Source organism: Scylla paramamosain, chromosome 32 (genome assembly GCF_035594125.1).
Source record: "Scylla paramamosain isolate STU-SP2022 chromosome 32, ASM3559412v1, whole genome shotgun sequence".
In the NCBI taxonomy this organism is placed as follows: Eukaryota; Metazoa; Arthropoda; class Malacostraca; order Decapoda; family Portunidae; genus Scylla; species Scylla paramamosain.
The window spans coordinates 17,686,424-17,703,285 of NC_087182.1; the positions used below are offsets into that span (position 1 = coordinate 17,686,424).

The 16,862-nt window shown below is 38.5% G+C and overlaps 2 protein-coding genes across 3 annotated transcripts in view; one reads left to right on the forward strand and one right to left on the reverse strand.

Moving 5' to 3' along the window:
- The window catches only part of LOC135089321 (tyrosine-protein kinase SRK2-like), a 17,662-nt gene extending 12,150 nt beyond the window's left edge, over window positions 1-5,512 (reverse strand). Inside the window, exon 1 of the mRNA XM_063984865.1 lies at window positions 4,817-5,512. Coding sequence (XP_063840935.1) covers window positions 4,817-4,919 — 103 coding nt within the window. The 5' untranslated portion in view covers window positions 4,920-5,512. The remainder of the gene's footprint in view (window positions 1-4,816) is intronic.
- Window positions 1-16,820, forward strand: part of LOC135089322 (protein DEK-like) — a 23,068-nt gene extending 6,248 nt beyond the window's left edge. The window contains exons 1-8 of one of the 2 annotated variants that reach the window (XM_063984866.1): window positions 9,622-9,781; window positions 11,590-11,845; window positions 12,306-12,463; window positions 12,770-12,924; window positions 13,142-13,280; window positions 13,687-14,007; window positions 14,367-14,519; window positions 14,714-16,820. In XM_063984866.1, the coding sequence (XP_063840936.1) occupies window positions 9,746-9,781; window positions 11,590-11,845; window positions 12,306-12,463; window positions 12,770-12,924; window positions 13,142-13,280; window positions 13,687-14,007; window positions 14,367-14,519; window positions 14,714-14,725 (1,230 nt within the window). In that variant the 5' untranslated portion in view covers window positions 9,622-9,745 and the 3' untranslated portion in view covers window positions 14,726-16,820. Of the gene's footprint in view, window positions 1-9,621; window positions 9,782-11,589; window positions 11,846-12,305; window positions 12,464-12,769; window positions 12,925-13,141; window positions 13,281-13,686; window positions 14,008-14,366; window positions 14,520-14,713 lie in introns of those variants that run through there. The other variant, XM_063984867.1, reaches the window with a different exon arrangement.
- The last annotated feature ends 42 nt before the right edge of the window (window positions 16,821-16,862 follow it).

A 16,862-nucleotide genomic window follows, 5' to 3' on the forward strand; every position in this document is an offset into this window, starting at 1 on the left:
GTTCAATTATTTTTTATCCCTCCAGAATAGTTGCTAATCTATTGCTATCACTATGGAAACACCCTTACTGGACAACAACAACAACAACAACAACAACAACAACTTCGCATTCTTAACCCTTTCGCTTTGATACGAGACAATTACTACCACGATATGCAGTGTATGAAATATTTATAAGCATCTGCAGGAAAATTATGGATGAAAAGAATAGATTTTGCGATTTCTACCCAGTTTAAAGATTGGGTTTGGCTGCAGAACGAGTAAAGATGTTTCAGAGTGATTGGTGATTAGGGAAAGGTGTACCAAGTGCCAGCCAGTCCCACATATATGATTAGCAGGTTTATTAAGGATTTGTTTCTCTATATAAACTTTAATTATTATCATGAAAACACCTTTGAAAATTTCACGGGTTTCCATTTATGTGTTAAAAAAGCATCACTGAATCGTTTAGGAATAGATGTAAGTGACTGGCTGAATGCAACACAACACCGGGGTCATATAACACAGGTAGCTGTTGTATATTTATTTGTCTTTATAGTTCAGTATCGTTTTCTGACCTACTGCTGTCTAATTTATGGACTTAAAAACCTTTTGTACTAGAAATAACGATTACTGTTGCTGTTGTTATTGTTATTTTTAATGGAATTGCATGATTTCGCACAGCAACAGACCTTTAGACCCTGGTTAATATTGTGGTCTGAAAGGCATTATAACCTAAGCTAATGTAACTATCCCAACTTAATCATTATTGTTGTCTGGCCATTCCATCCTAACCTAAAGTGTCCTAACCTAACCTAACACATCCTAACCTAACTTAACGTGCCCTAAGATAACCTAACCTAACGTAACCTAACCTAACCAATATTGTTTGAAAGCCATTTTAACCCAACTTAACGTAACCTAACTACCCTAATCGGTATATATTGTTGTTTTGAAAGGCATTGCAACGTAACCTAATGTAACCTAACTTTCACCATTAATGTTTGAAAGCCACTGTAACGTAATCTAATCTGACTCAGATAATAAAAGCAAAATAAGAACATGAACATAATTTCAATACTTTTAGAACAAATAACTTATACAATACAGAACAAAGTCTCTCGTTTTTAATATTTTCAATCAAATTTTGTTATCTTCCGCTGTTTACTACGTCCCTTACTTATTTGTGGAGGTTAAGATAAAGTGGAAGAAAAATATTAGCCAGATAACGTTATCATTCACGTAAGTACAAGTTTACCCTAAAGTCTCCCTGTTATAGTCAATGCCGCCTTGCCTTGTGTTTCACGGGGAACTCTCGTAAAATAGAAAACGTGGCGAATTCTGAGCAGCAACGGTTTTCATCTTGTTGTTGTTGTTGTTGTTGTCGTTCTTGTTATTGTTGTTTTTCTTCTTCTTCTTACTACTACTACTACTACTACAGCTACAGCTACTACTACTACTACAAGATATATTGTTTTTTTTTAATAATAAACTACTCCTACTCCTACTACTACTACTACTACTGCTACTACTACTCCACAACAACAAATACTACTTTTCAATAAACGTATAAATAGATAATTCACTCGTATTTTCAAACTCCATGATGGCGGTTTGAGAATTTTAAATAACTACAGTATAATACCGAGAGAGAGAGAGAGAGAGAGAGAGAGAGAGAGAGAGAGAGAGAGAGAGAGAGAGAGAGAGAGAGAGAGAGAGAGAGAGAGAGAGGGTAGGTGGGTGGGTGAATTCGGTCCTGTGCGGGAACGGAAATGCCTGGCAATCCTTCCACCCACCCCAATCCATCTCCAGGGCTTGAATCACTTGGGATGCTGCACTCCCTTATATGCGATCCAACCCGTTCTACACTACACGCCATAGAGAAATAAATGAAATGCAATGATAAATAACTCATAAATAGATGAATTAACAAAATGATACAATAAGATACCACAAAATGATAAAGAAATAAATTAATAGATAGGTAGATTAATACGTAGGTGAATAAATGAATAAATAAATAGAGTAATAATAGTAGTTAAATAGATATATAAGTAAAATATAATGAAAAAATGGGAAGAGCATAACAAAATAAATTATAGAGAAATTAAGACAACGAGAAGATAATAAAAAAAAAGACGAGTAAATAAAAATAAAAGCAAAAATCAATGATAACAACTTAAAAATAAACAAAACATATAAAATAATAATAATGAACAGATATAATAAAAAAAGAAGAAGAAAAGCCCGTAACAAAATAAATTACAAAGAAATCAAGAAAGAATGAGAAGATAAGAAGAGAAAAAATAAAAAGACGAGTATATATATATAAAAAAAAACTAACAGAAACGTAGATAACAACAACAAAAACACATAATAATAATAATAATAATAATAATAATAATAATCACCATAACATATTTTCCGACATAACCCTTTTTATTTCTACGATCATCCCTCTCCTAAAAAATACGATGGAAAAAAGGATAATAGTTAAGAGAATATAATTATAACCGCTATCAGTAACTTCCGTCTTGGCGTTACGTAGCTTTCCGCCAGAGAGAGAGAGAGAAAAAAAAAAAAGAAGAAAATGCAAGAAAAGATAATCACTTTTTAAAACAAGGACGGTGATAAACAGTGATAATTATTGCACCCATAAATTTCCTTCCTCTTCCGAAGTACCACACACGTCCGCTCGGCTATCATCGTACAATTAAGTTACGTTAGGTTAGGTTTGATTAGGTTAGATTTTAATAGGTTAGGTTTGGTTAGATTTGATTAGGTTAGATTAGGTTAAGCTTGATTAGGTTTGGTTAGGTTAGGTTTGATTAGTTTAGGTTAGATTTGAATAGGTTAGGTTTGGTTAGGTTTGATTAGGTTAGATTAGGTTAGGTTTGGTTTGGTTAGGTTAGGTTAAGTTTCGTTAGGTTAGGTTAGGTTAGGTTTGGTTAGGTTAGGTTTCGTTAGGTTTGGTTAGGTTAGGTTAAGTTTGGTTAGGTTTGGTTAGGTTAGGTTTGGTTAGGTTAGGTTTGGTTAGGTTAAGTTTGGTTAGTTTAGGTTAGGTTTGGTTAGGTTTGATTAGGTTAGATTAGGTTAAATTAGGTTAGGTTAAGTTTGGTTAGGTTAGGTTTGGTTAGGTTAGGTTAGGTTAGGTTAGGTTTGGTTAGGTTAGGTTAGGTTAGGTTAGGTTAGGTTAGGTTAGGAACTGAGAACTGAGATTGTGTCGGTTTTACGAGTACGTCATTTCATAATCATCATCATCATCATCGTCATCATCATCATCATCATCATCTTTATCTTCGATATTATCACCTTCATTTTCATCATCATCATCATCATCATCATCATCATCATCATCATCATCACCACGACCACCACTACCATCATCATCATAAGGTCAGGTTAAGTTATATAACCTTGCCAAACTTCTCTCCTCATATCTGTCTCCTCTCTGTCTCTCCCAAGCTACACCATCACCATTATCATCTCTATCATACGCCCCGTTTAACCACCACCACCATCACAACCACCACCACCATCACCACCACCACCACCAGTCTATATATTTCTACAGCAGGGCAAGAGCTGTATAATGAAGGGAGGTAGGGGGTGTTAAGCCACATCACACTGGCTTAGGGGTCTTAGGGCGTCTTGGCAGGATTTTCACGTTTCAAGGACTCGTATTCTGAAACGCTTTGCTCTTTCATTATGATTATTTTCAAAGGCCACAGAGATGACTAGCCGGGTTCTCAAGACTATTTCTCCTGCTTGTAATGTATAAACCTTGTCAGCCTGTCATTAGAACCATAAAATCATCCTTAAAAGAACTGTAAAAAAAAAAAAAATACCCTTAAGAAAACGAGTAAATTAAAAACACTCTTAGAAAACGTACCTATAACTTTAACATTCTGAAAGTAGTCAGGATGTGGAACTATAACCCTTTGAAAGTAGTCGGGATGTGGAACTATAACCTTTTGAAAGTAGTCGGGATGTGAAACTATATTTTGAAAGTAGTCGGGATGTGGAACTTTAACCTTTTGAAAGTACTCGGGATGTGAAACTATAATATTTTGAAAGTAGTCGGGATGTGGAACTATAACCTTTTGAAAGTAGTCGGGATGTGGCAAAGAAGTGCTTTATGGTCCACAAGGTCGCAACTCGACTTACCACCCTCGGCATATATTACACATGATTCCCTGCAGTGTATAGGAAACAAGTCAGTATTGTTACTCGAGTTGACTAAAAAAAAAAAATTATTGTACCTATATTTTCTGCCAATGCACTCGTATATAGACTAAGCAGTGTAAGATGTCTATATGATTCCCTGCAGCGTATAGGAGAAAAGTCCAAATTGTTACTCGACTATTATTGAGTTTATATCTTCTGTCAATGCATTCGTATATAGACGGAGTAGTGTAAAGTGTCTATATGATTATCTGCAGTGTATAGGAGACAAACTCATGCTGTTTCCATACCTCTGAGGCAAACTCATATACCTCTATTAGTCTGACGTAGTTAGGGGACAAAATATATTACACTTAGCTCCATATTCTGAAACACTTACTCGCCGCACGTCCATTCCACTCAAAAACCTCTAACCGAAGCTACACAGGTTTTTGAGGGTGTTTTTACGGTTCTCTTGACAGATTGACGAGATTTTTACAATACGAACAGGAGAAACACTCTTGAGAACCCGGCTCATCACTTCTGTGGCTTTTAGAAATAGTCGTGGTGAGAGAACAAAGCGTTTCTGAGCCTTGAAGAATTGAACTATTGCTGCAATCACAAAAACACCCTTATCCTCACTATCACCACCACCACCATCACCCTTACGTACCATGAGTAGGGTTTTTTGGTCCTGCGTTGCTTGGTCTCCTGTCGTGGTGTCTCTCTGGTCTCTCGTCCCCCTTCAATTTCCTCCACAGCCAAGCGAACGCCATGCCGGGACACTCCTAGCGCATGGGGGTGTGCTGGAGGGCTGCAGTAGCTCGCTTCTCGGACTCTTCACGTTTTCTGTATCCTACTAGTAGTGTCCCTCTCTCTGTGTTTTATTGTGTTGTGTTTTTAATGAGAAGTGGGAACCGAATGCCTTGTACTTATTTTCCTTTATTTTTTTGTGTTTTGTTTTATCTGTTTTGTTTGTTGTCTTTGTTTAATTGTTTTTAACCAACAGTAGTAGCACCACTGTTATTATTATTATTATTATTATTATTATTATTATTATCACTATCCTTTTTTTATCTATACTTTATCAGTTTCCTTGACACTTTCATCAGAACATTCCCTCACGTAACCTCTCCTCACGCCACGCATTTCCATCCTCACTTATCTCAAAACCCACACCATGGCACACAAATTTCCACTCTTCAACAAAGCCACGCAGATATCCAAGGCTTCAGTAATATCCTTCAAGCCACACGAGCCTCGGAGGACAGGAGAATAAGGGTACAACAATTGCCGTGTCTGTACGATGGACTAGATTGTCACACACTAGTTGGTGGTGGCAGTAGCCGGCCATCAGCTCACCCCCTCACGTTTTGTCTTATCGCTTATCATGTGACGTACCCATGTTATCTGGTGGTGGCGGGGAGTGTGATGTCACCTTCCGCTTGACTCAAATATTACTGCAACAATGCTTAGTGAAGAAATTAACGTAGTGTGTCTAAGTATTTATGAATTTAGAGAACATCTACATCTGTGGTTCCTTTCTGACACAATTAACGTAGTGTATCTAAGCAAATTTCGTTATTTTTTGAGAGGGTCTGCATGTTTTATTCCTCTCTTATGCAAGTAACGTAGTGTGTCTAAGTATTTGTGATTTTTTGAGAGCATCTACATCTTTAGCTCCTTTTCTACACAGTGACTTACGAAACAATTAGCGTAGTGCATCGAAGTGTTCTGATTTTTGAGATCTACATCTTTTATATACTTCTTTTCTCTTTTTTTTTTTCCCCGTATGAGTGAATAACTCCTGCAGCAGTAATGTGTGAGGAAACTTAACGTTGTGTATCTAATTATTTATTGTGATTTTCTAGCTGACTTTATATTGCCTTTTTTTTATGTGATTTTCGATTTATTTATGTATATGACCCAATAACTACCTCAGCAATGCTTGATCAGAAAAACCTATGTGCATCTATTGATTCCTAAGAGGATTTGCATATGTTACTCCATTCACATCATGCCTCTTTAAATTTTTCTTTGTTTATAATTATAACTCAACAACAGCCATTAGATCATTAGCTTAGGTTTACGTCATTAAATGCCCAAGGGAAATGACTGTTTTAAACCATCACCAGCTGTGTGTGACATCACTTCCCGTGCTTGATGACTACTGTGGGTACAATACAGCAGACAATGGTGTAGGTACATGTCATGCTGCTTCCCTCTTTACTAAGTAATTATCTTAACAATGGAAAGTTAATAGGTAATGTAATACATGCCTTGCCTCGGCTACCCTTCGGGCGTGGAGTGTGAAGGGATAGGAATGAATGCGCCCTTTTTCGGGTTTGCGAGATTTGTGCAAAGAAATTTTCTTATTATAATTCCATACATTGTGTATAATTCACCGGAAACAGATTTTCTTTGTTATCTCCCTACAAACTGCCACTAGTCTCTGCCACTCCGCATTGTCCAGCCCAGTGTTGTGAGTGACACGCGGCGTAGTGATGCAAGCACCGCTATGTTGCGTGACGTAAGGAGGCGTCACGCAGAAAAGCTTACTTCATACTCCCAGCCTGAATTAAACACAGGCCGAGGACAAGTCCAAACAGTGCGTAATGCAGCTCGCGGACTTTTGTACTTCTTAAAAGGATCAAGGGGTGAATCAAGCTCCCCTTTATCACACGGTCCATCTGTTGTTTTGGTGCCACACTTTTATCAGGAAGAAAATATTCAGATGGTCAGAGACGATGTGCTAGATCATCAGTGGTTTATTTTTGATGACCATGCACAACTTTTGCTGAATTATCTCTAGAATCACGAAGGGAATGGTGAAAACCCTAATGGCTTCCACTTGAGCCTGTTAGGAGTGGCAGAGATAAGACGCAGTCTCGACAGAAATGGTTAACAACACGAGTCCCAGCACGTCCCTGTGTAGCCTCCACTTTTTGTTCATGATGTATGCTTTCATAAGGAACTCCTCCACCTGTCACTTAGTACTGAATCGTGTCCTTTATTACGCAGGACTTCCCAAACCATTGTAAGTACTAGATGCGGGGAGTGGGTGGGGGAGGGGACGAGGGGTGTTGGCTTTACTCCCCCTCTTCATGATCCCTCAATCTCTACGCCATGATAAGAGATAATAGTCAATTCATTACTCAGTTCCTCTGCATTATTCCCGCAAAAAAACATTTGTATCCGAAGCATGCGTTTATTTCATTTTTCTATTTTTTATTTATTTATTTATTTTTTTTATAATTTGAATCGTGTACTGAAAATTAAATCATTGCCTTCATAATTCTATACATGATATTCAGTTGCAGTTTTCTTATAAGGGAGAAAAGGAGGGAGGGGGTGAGAGGCGCGCACCATAAACTTTCCTAGAGAGAGAGAGAGAGAGAGAGAGAGAGAGAGAGAGAGAGAGAGAGAGAGAGAGAGAGAAAAAAAAATACTATCGTTGCACTGGTTAGGTTACACAGCCAGTCAGTTTTCCTCAAGGATATTGGCAAGTATTCCATCACTATGCAACACTACCGTGCCGGCGGGCCGACGCGTGGCACTCCCTGTATGATAATGTGAATACCTTGGTCCACCTGGCTCTTCATTCGTTAGAACCTTAAACATATGTCTCTCCATTTTCTATATTCTATAACATTAACCAAACTCTTAAGATCCCATATAGCTGAGAAAGGTTACGTAAGCAAACTAAAACCCCTCTCACACGTTCACGGCTAGGTATAATTAATAATGTATGTATATATATATATATATATATATATATATATATATATATATATATATATATATATATATATATATATATATATATATATATATATATATATATATATATATATATATATATATATATATATATATATATATATATATATATATAATCCATCTAGCTCTTCATTTGGTGGAATATAAAACCCTCCCCACTTTCCATAACATAAAATTAGCCTCTTAAAACCCCATGTAGTTGAGAAAGGTTACCTAAGCAGACTGAACCTCGTCTCATACGTTTACGGTTATGTGTAATCATGTATACGTGCCTAAATTTATCTGGCTCTTCATCTGTCGGACCTTAAAACATATCACTCACTTTCTATTAAATAAAACTAGCCTATTAAAATCCCATCTAGTTAATGAAGGTTACCTAAGCCAGTAGAAGCCCGTCTCACACAGTAATGATGATGGCAATGAAAGTAGAGTCTAAAGTGTTATTTGCTATGGCCACGCTCGTCACCGGCCTTTTCCGCTGTTCCCGCCGCTAAGTCTGGTGGTAGATCAACGGCGTGTCTTGTACTGGTGACAACTGCCCCTAAGCACACGAGTTGTACGCATTTTCGTGCTTAAAGTTTCCAGGCGTACTTAGCTTAGCGCGCCGAAAAGTCAGGCATGGTAAATTTTACAGGGTGTACTTAAATCTTGCTTGATTAACTTAAAGTACCAGTGAATTGTCGGTAAACGCACCACTGTGAATCATTTCCCTAGTCCCCATCCACCATCGGTTGCTGGGTTCCGTCAAATTCAATTTATGCTATATAACTTGCTGCTAATATATACACCAAACAGGGTTCAGTCAGCTATATATCCCTGACTTACCGTAGGCACACCGCTCGTGAACACTTTTTTTTTTTTTTTTTTTTTTTTTTTTTTTTGTGTGTGTGTGTGTGTGTGTGTGTGTGTGATAGGAGTACTTGCCAATGGTTAGAAAAAAAAAAAAGGTCCACTGTCAGACCGGTAGTTTAAAAATGTGGCCTCAGCTCATGTGGTATAATGAAAGCCGCTACAGTTGCTTTTTCTATTTCTGTGCTAAACATAACCATGGCTTCCCTCTGTGGTCGACGTGACGCACAAAGTCTAACTTTACACTGGACTTTGTCTGAGAGCAGGCTGTGCTTTAGCTTTTGTACATGCAGAAAGACAAGCGAAAGACGGAGAGCAGCGTGGCTGAAACGATCTCTTGCTCCTGGGTGAGGCAATAAGAGGCCCGTGTGTGCGATACCGTATTTTTTATAAATGAAGGGAAGTCATCAGAGAATATCGATGCACGCAAAACGGTGTTCTCTCTAGTTATAATACAACATAAGTATCTCTCTACCTGTGAATGCTTAAAATGTTCTTCCGAGAATCGTATTAAGGTGAAATAGGTAAAACACAATGAATAAGGAAAAAAAAATAATTAAAAACGCAAGCTGCTGTTCATTTATTGAAATTTAAAGTGTATTTCTCTTCACTTATGTGAATGTAACCGAAGGCTCTTGAAATCCCATCAAATTAAAGTAGGGAAGTTAGAATATGATGATAAACATAAATCAGGAGAAACACGCAAGCCGTTGCTCAGCTGTCATAACCTAAAACATAATCTCATTCCACCCGCAACACTACAAAACAAACCCCACAAAATTCAAATACAATAAAAAAGACAATTTAAAACAGATAAGGTAAAGTCCAGTAGAAGATAGAGACACACGCAAGCCGCTGCTCAGCTGTTCCCGCCAAGCTCTGTGATTGGTTGGTTTTGACAAGCGTCTTTTACCCGCCATTTCTCCCTCTAGTCGATTATATACACGTTAGTGCGCCCTTAGCCAGCCCAGGCATGTCAGACCACGAGACCAACAAGAAGAGGAACGAGGTAAGACCAACATGGCGGTGCGGGGGGGCAGGGGGGGCGCAGGGGACTGGAAGACCTGGAATGACTGGAATGACTGGGGCTGGAATTACCTGGACTGGGGTGGTGAGGCACAGGGGAGGTTTGTTATGGTACCGGTGGGGGGCAGTGAGGGGAGGACGCCCCCAGCACTCCCTACACTGAGACACGCTGGGGTAGGTGAGGGTGAGGTGTGAGGTTGTTCACTTTAGGTTAGGTTAGGGTTGCTGTCTACGCCTGTTAGGTTAGGTAGGCTTGGGAGTGTGATTCAGTTTGTTACTGTTTGTCTGTGTTAGGTTAAGTTAGTGTTGCATTCAGGTTCTGCAAGGTTAGGTAGGTTAGAATGAGGTTCAGTTACAGTGACGTGGTGGCTCTGGTTAGGTTAGGTAGGTCAGAGCTGGTGTTTGGATCAGTTAGGGTGATGGTTGTGGTCATGCTAGGTCAAGGTTACATTGTGGCTGTTAGGATGGGATGTTTAAAGTTAGAATTAGAATGAGATTTTGGCTCAGTTGGGTTAGATTAAGGTGAATGCATGGTTAATCTAGGTAAGGGTGATTGAATGATAGCCAACAGTGACCTTGCACACACCACTCTTGTATATATTAAATATCCTAAAGGCTTCTTGTGAAAACTCTATTGCCACTTGTTCAAATCTTAACCCTTTCAGTGCAACACCAAACAGTTAGTAGCACCAGAAGCAATGTGTGAAGTCTTTATAAGTGGTGATAACGAATACATTTTGCAATTTCTTCACAGTTTAAAGATTGGATGTGGCTGTAGAACAAGTGAAGGTGTCTCATAGTGATTGGTATTTAGGGAAAGGTGAACCAAGTGGCAGTCAAAGGGTTAGTACCAACACACACACACACTGCACATTCTACCACACTGCCAACCTTGTATAGTCAATTGTAAAGGTTCAAAGGGCTTCCACTTGGGGTAATGTTTCCAAAATACCAAACCTAAGACCTTCAGGAGATGCTGTGCTAATCCTCATAAACTTGGGAAGACTGGATGTAATGGCCCCCCCCCCTCCACCACTGTGCATACCCCACCCAAACAAAAATGTTCAGTATATATGTATGTAGTTTTATTATTATGTATATGTATTTTTTATACAGATTTTATTATTATTATTAATATTATGTATTTATTTATTTATTTATTTATTTTTTTTAGAATATCAATAAACTCAATTCTTTCTGCTTACCTCTCCTTACTGTAGACAGATATATATGTATTTTTTAGGGTTCAGGTTATGTCCAAAATTCATACAAGGCACTTCAAACTGTGATCAGTGTTTGTTTCTCATTGTCACCGCTGCTGCAAATCGTGAATACCAATCCTGCAACCCTAGGAACACACTGACGTAAGGGAAGTAGGGGACAGGAATATCTCAAAGACCAAAAATAAGCCTGTACATCAGTTTTCAAGGTCACTGGTTGAGAGAAATGGCATATTATCAAATTTAAACAAACCTTTCTTTTTTCCTCTTTCTCTCTCTCTCTCTCTTTTTTTTTTTTTTTTTTTTTTTTTTTTAATGTAGGAGGGGCACTGGCTAAGGGTAACAAAACAAAAATAAATACATAAATAAAAAACATATATAAAAAAAGGGTCCACTGAGGTGCCAATCCCTGAACAGAGTCAAAAGCAGTAGTCAAAAATTACAGGATTAGTGTCCTCACCCTTAATGAAGTACTGTGTCATGTGACTTGGGGGATTGTGTTCCACCGCAGTGTAGGGAAATGAATACCGTAACCAAAATGGCGTCATATATTTTCTCCACCATTCTGTAGATGGCAGAAGACTCCGTAAAGACAGAGGAAAAGTCTAAGCAGAAAAAGGGAAACAACAAAGAACCTGCCAAGAAAGAAGAAAAGGAAGTGGTGGAAGAAAGTAAAGAAACAGAACCCAATAAGGAAGAAAAAGAAGAGGAGGAGAAGCCCAAAAAAGCAAATGAAGTGAAGGAGGAAGCTTCTAAAGAAAAAAAGCCCAAACAGAAGAAAGAGGATGCCCCAGCTAAGGAAGTCCCATCCACTCCCAAAAAAGAAAGTAAGAATTGCTATTTTTCTTCAGGTTCATTGGGCGGCATTAACCCTTCCACTGCTATGGTCACCTTTTGTTAATCTTCATAGCACTGTAAGGACTGTCTGCATGGAGACACAGGAGAGAAAAGGGAAAATTTTGTCCTCTTACACTACAAAACTGTTTAAAAGAATTTACAACAAAATTAGTTTTGAAAGTTTTATGCTCTAGAGGGACTATTTGTTTAGTAGTAAAAGGGTTAAGCATCTTTTATCTATGGCAGGGAGAGGGGGAAAAAAAGAGTAATGGTTTCCTTTTGTAGTGATGTGTGATATTTTTCCATGTAACCTTATTGATTTAAATAGTGAAAGGATCTTTTATTTCAAGAAGTTACAAGAGGACATGCTCCTATGCTGGTGCCACTTGATCTAATGAGGTACAATAATATGCTTGATACAGTTTATAACAATATAAATCTTCCCTGCAGGTGATGTTCCGCTGTACGACCAGCCGCTGGAGATGAGTGGCAAGAGGGACAGGAAGAAAGTGGAACGGTTTGTACAGGAGACGAAGAAGGAGGAACTCAATGTGACGGGCAGTGGTGTTCCCTTCGGAGACATTCCCTTCATCGATGCCATGATCTCAGTGAGGCTTGTCTTCTGCCCCGTTGTTGTTGTACAGGGAAAGTGCAGTTGATAGATTTTCAAATTTTTAAAATGCTGGATTTGCTGCTCTTCTGAAAATGAGGCAAGAATACCTCAGTCAATCAGCGAATATAGGCATCACCAAATGACAGTGTTACCATATCCATATGTGAGGGGAAGGCAGAATTAAAACACTTAAGACTGTGATACCTGCAATACAGATGAATATAATGCTTTCCAGCTGTTATTGATTTGTATAGTGAGTGACAGCCAGACTTGCTGAATTAGGGCCATATTTGACTTGCAGAAAATGACAGTGGAGGAACTGAAAGTCCTGCACAGAGTGGCCTACAACAGGCCTGGCAGCGGTAATGAAATCAAGAAGAACCTCCGCAAGTTTAATGGGTTCCCGTATACTAAAGAGGACAAGAAGTACCAGAGCAAATTCATCACAGTTGAAAAGTAAAACTGCTTCCCTACTTTTACTGTGTGTTATTTAGAAATTAGATGTGAAAGTTGTGATTCATAAATTATCTTGCATTTTTGAGTGTTGTACCACCTTACTTATTTAGAAGGCAGGTTGTATAATTAATAGGTATGCCTCACTATTCTTTTTTCTGTTGTTTTAGAGATACATATACATTATTTATGCATGACACCATCTCTGATTCATTGCCAGAATAGTGATGTCAGAACTCAAAAAGATCTTGATGATCCTGGGCCTGGAACGGTCAGGAAACAAGGGGGAGGTGGTGGAGAGGCTGATGACATTCATGATGCAGCCGGAGGACACGGGGAAGAAGCCGCCTTCTTCTAAGGTACGACACAGCATGTTTTGGTGGTGGAGCTGTGAGTGAAGCTGTATGATACTGTGGTGGTGTGTGCTGCTCCAGAGTTGTATTCATGTTCTTTGGATATCAGATTATTATGAAGTTGGGGATGTTTTTATTCACACAGACATTACCTAAGATTGAATTATGTGGATCAAGTGTGTAAGTATACAGAGTTGAGGTAGAGAAGTTCTTTATTTTACTCTATTTGTGTCAAAGATAAGCAGTGCTGAATATTGCTGGAAACTAGAATTTTGCTGATTGGGTAGCAAAACTTGCAATTCATAGAGCAAACATAGGAATAAAAAGCAAAATTCTCAGAACTAAGATGTTTAGTCTTTGTCTCAAGTTGGCCAAGGAATAAGGAGTCATGTTGAAAATGGAAATCTTACAGAAGGGGAAAAGCAGAGGAAGGCCGAGCAAAAAGAATCTAGAGAAGAAGCAGAACAATACATCCCAGGATGAGTCGGGAAGCTCCAGGAGTGACAGCAATCAGTCCGGCACGGAGCAGGAGGACGAAGGGGAAGATGAGGAGGAGCCCGAAGAGAAGCCCAAGAAGACACCTGGTAGGAAACCAGCAGCAAAGAAGACGCCAGGCAAGAGAACCCCAGCTGCTAAGAGGACGCCAGCGGCCAAGAGAGCAAAGCCAGCAGCAACTGATGACTCAGACTCGGATGATGAACCCTTGGCCAAGAAAGTGAAGCAGCCGCCCTCAGTAAGCTGATGTTTTCTTTGTTTGGAAATGGAATATGTTTTCAGAGCATTGTTGGAAGTGTTTGCATTTCATTATGTTATCATTATTTTGTACCCCTGTGGAAGGGAACATGGTATGATTACATGCAACTGCCCAGTGTAGAACACTGCCACCGTATTCCTAGCTCATCATAAAAGGCCACTGAAAGGGGTGGAGGGAGGGAATTCCCACAGTGAAACAAGATGTGACATCTTGTCTGGGCCACCTCCCTCTAAGGGAGATCTCAGCCTGGAAGTAGTCTGAAATATTTGACTGCTGAAGGCTTCTCTCCAGGAATGTCCAAATACCTAAGGCGTGTAGTGAGCAGTGCCTCTCCACAGGATGCAGAACTGAAGGTGATGGTGAAGAAGATCCTAGAGGGTGCCAACCTTGAGGAAGTCACCATGAAGAGTGTGTGTCGCCAGGTGTATGACAGCTATCCAGACTTTGACCTCACCCACAAGAAACTTTTCATTAAGGAAACAGTTAAATCGGTAAGTGCACATATTGTGACACCCACCAACATTACTAGAAATCCCATATGTATATATATCTTTGTGTTATCAAGATTCATATTCTTAGACATCTTGAATTTTCAAAGGTTTATTAGTTGGGTTCTCACAATGTTTTTGAATGTATTTTGTTATTAAAGTTACAGTGAGTATTAATTTTATTTTATTTTTTCCAGATAATCTCGTGATATGGCAGCGTTCCACCAATAACTATAGTACAAATTGTTCATACATTTTTATAATTTTAATATGAAAAAATCATAAACTGTACTAATGAGAACAGTGAAAAAAAGTATTTTACCAATACTTCAAGTATTGCAAATTATATAGGCTAAATAGTGGCACCAACAGTTGTTGTCCTAATTTTTTATGAGTGTGGCACAAATTTTTATGCATCTTCACACAACTGCTACAACTGTGTGATGTTCTCTCATTATTTCTTCTCATGACATGTTATTTCTTCTTATGAACATTTTTTTTTAGTTTGTAGTTACTGGTTCACTTGACCCATTAATGCATTATCTTCACCTGAGATCCAAATTAGGATGCAGATAGATATTTATTCAAGTGAGAAATACATACACCAAGTATATGTATGTGTCACTGTCAGCCACTCATTCATTTGAAACCTTGGGCTGTGTTGTATGAAAGGATGTGTGATGCCCCATTGTCCCTTCTCAGTTTGCTCTTCTCCACCTTACTAGCTGACCAACTCTGTCTCAAGTGATGGATGAGGAACGAAGGACTCTTGTATCGAGCCAGTGTCTTACTCAATTACTCCTCGGCCATTCTCATTTAGGAAAGTCACTGAACCAATGTCTTAATTCCTCAATCATCTACAATCTAACTATGAGCCAGTGTCTTACTTTATCAGCTGTTTTCACTTTTGTATGAAGTTCATGTTACTGTTACTGTCTCACCCATGCTGACTTATTCTTGGCCACTGTCTGACCCACTTTCATTCTCAGACATTTCTATCCCTGTTCTGAATCCATTACTGGATCCACTGTCTTACCTTCTCATCAACTTTAACACTAAGCCAATATCTGACTTGCTGTTTTACTCCCTCAGCCATTTATAGCCATAGGAAAGTCCTCCGTGTGTATCATGCAATATTTGTATAAAACACAACACAGTTTTTGCATACATTGTTAGTACTCATATGTTACCTTACCTACCTTACTTACCCACCTGCCCACCCTCACACATTATTTTTTACCAGATTAGAAACTATTTTTACACTTATGACTAGATTCCTGAAGCTGTACCTAAGCCATGAACCAGCTTGACTTGTAGACATGCTTACAGTGCGCCAAGCTGAGTGCTAATTTGGAAGGGTAATGCATGTAATGGCTTGTATGTAGTCAATGCTTATTCTCAGCTTCCTTGGATATACTTGTAACCTATGCTCATTTATCTTTCCTGCCATCAGCTCCTCAATTTTTGTTTTCTTTTATGACAAAATGTTAATACTAATATAATGTGGAGTTGAATTGTGATTATCTTTTAAGTCCTTGAAGTGTTTTGTATTAGGTTCCTAAGTCCCAGCCTATGCATTATCTGTTGGATCAGTCAGGTAATAAACAATTGCCATAACACTATCTTTGTTATCACAGAGCATTACTTAATTCTATGAAGTTTGAAGCCTTTTGAGTTTATAGTTGTTGTTCACATTCTCCAATTAGTGTCTTATTATTGTCAGCCGTGGTTTTATGAGAGCTCATGCACCACCTTCACCAAAAGTAACTTAAGTAGAACATATATTTTTGTCCCCAACTACATGCCGAATTCTTATCTGCAACTCCTTCACGGGATTGTGCATCACCTTTGAATTAGGGTAACCAATTTTGATAGGGAAGGGGGTTGTGTACTGAAATACAGTGTGACTATCGAATTGATATGAATTTGTACGTAAGTGATTTATTTATACTATTCTAGTAATTTTAAAAATTTTACATGCAAGAGTGATTGATTGCTTTCTAGCAATAACAAGATATTTAAATATGCAATGGTCATCCCAATAAAGAAGTGGTAACATTATGCACTTCAAATACATTGCCTGTTTGTTATTGCAAGGATTGGGGCTTATGACCCTATGTGAAGCAAGTGTACAGATGTGTGTGTTATGCTGTGAGATGTAGTGTTAATAGAGGTAGGGTTCAAATCATTCAGCAGATGTATAGTTGTCAACCCTCATGACAGTGGTAAATACCATACCCAACCTCTTTTTGTACCAGATAAGGACATACTAAGTGTAAGATCCTAATAAATTAGACTTAGATACTCTGGGTTTTATTAATTACTGAAATGCTTCAAGATTTGTCA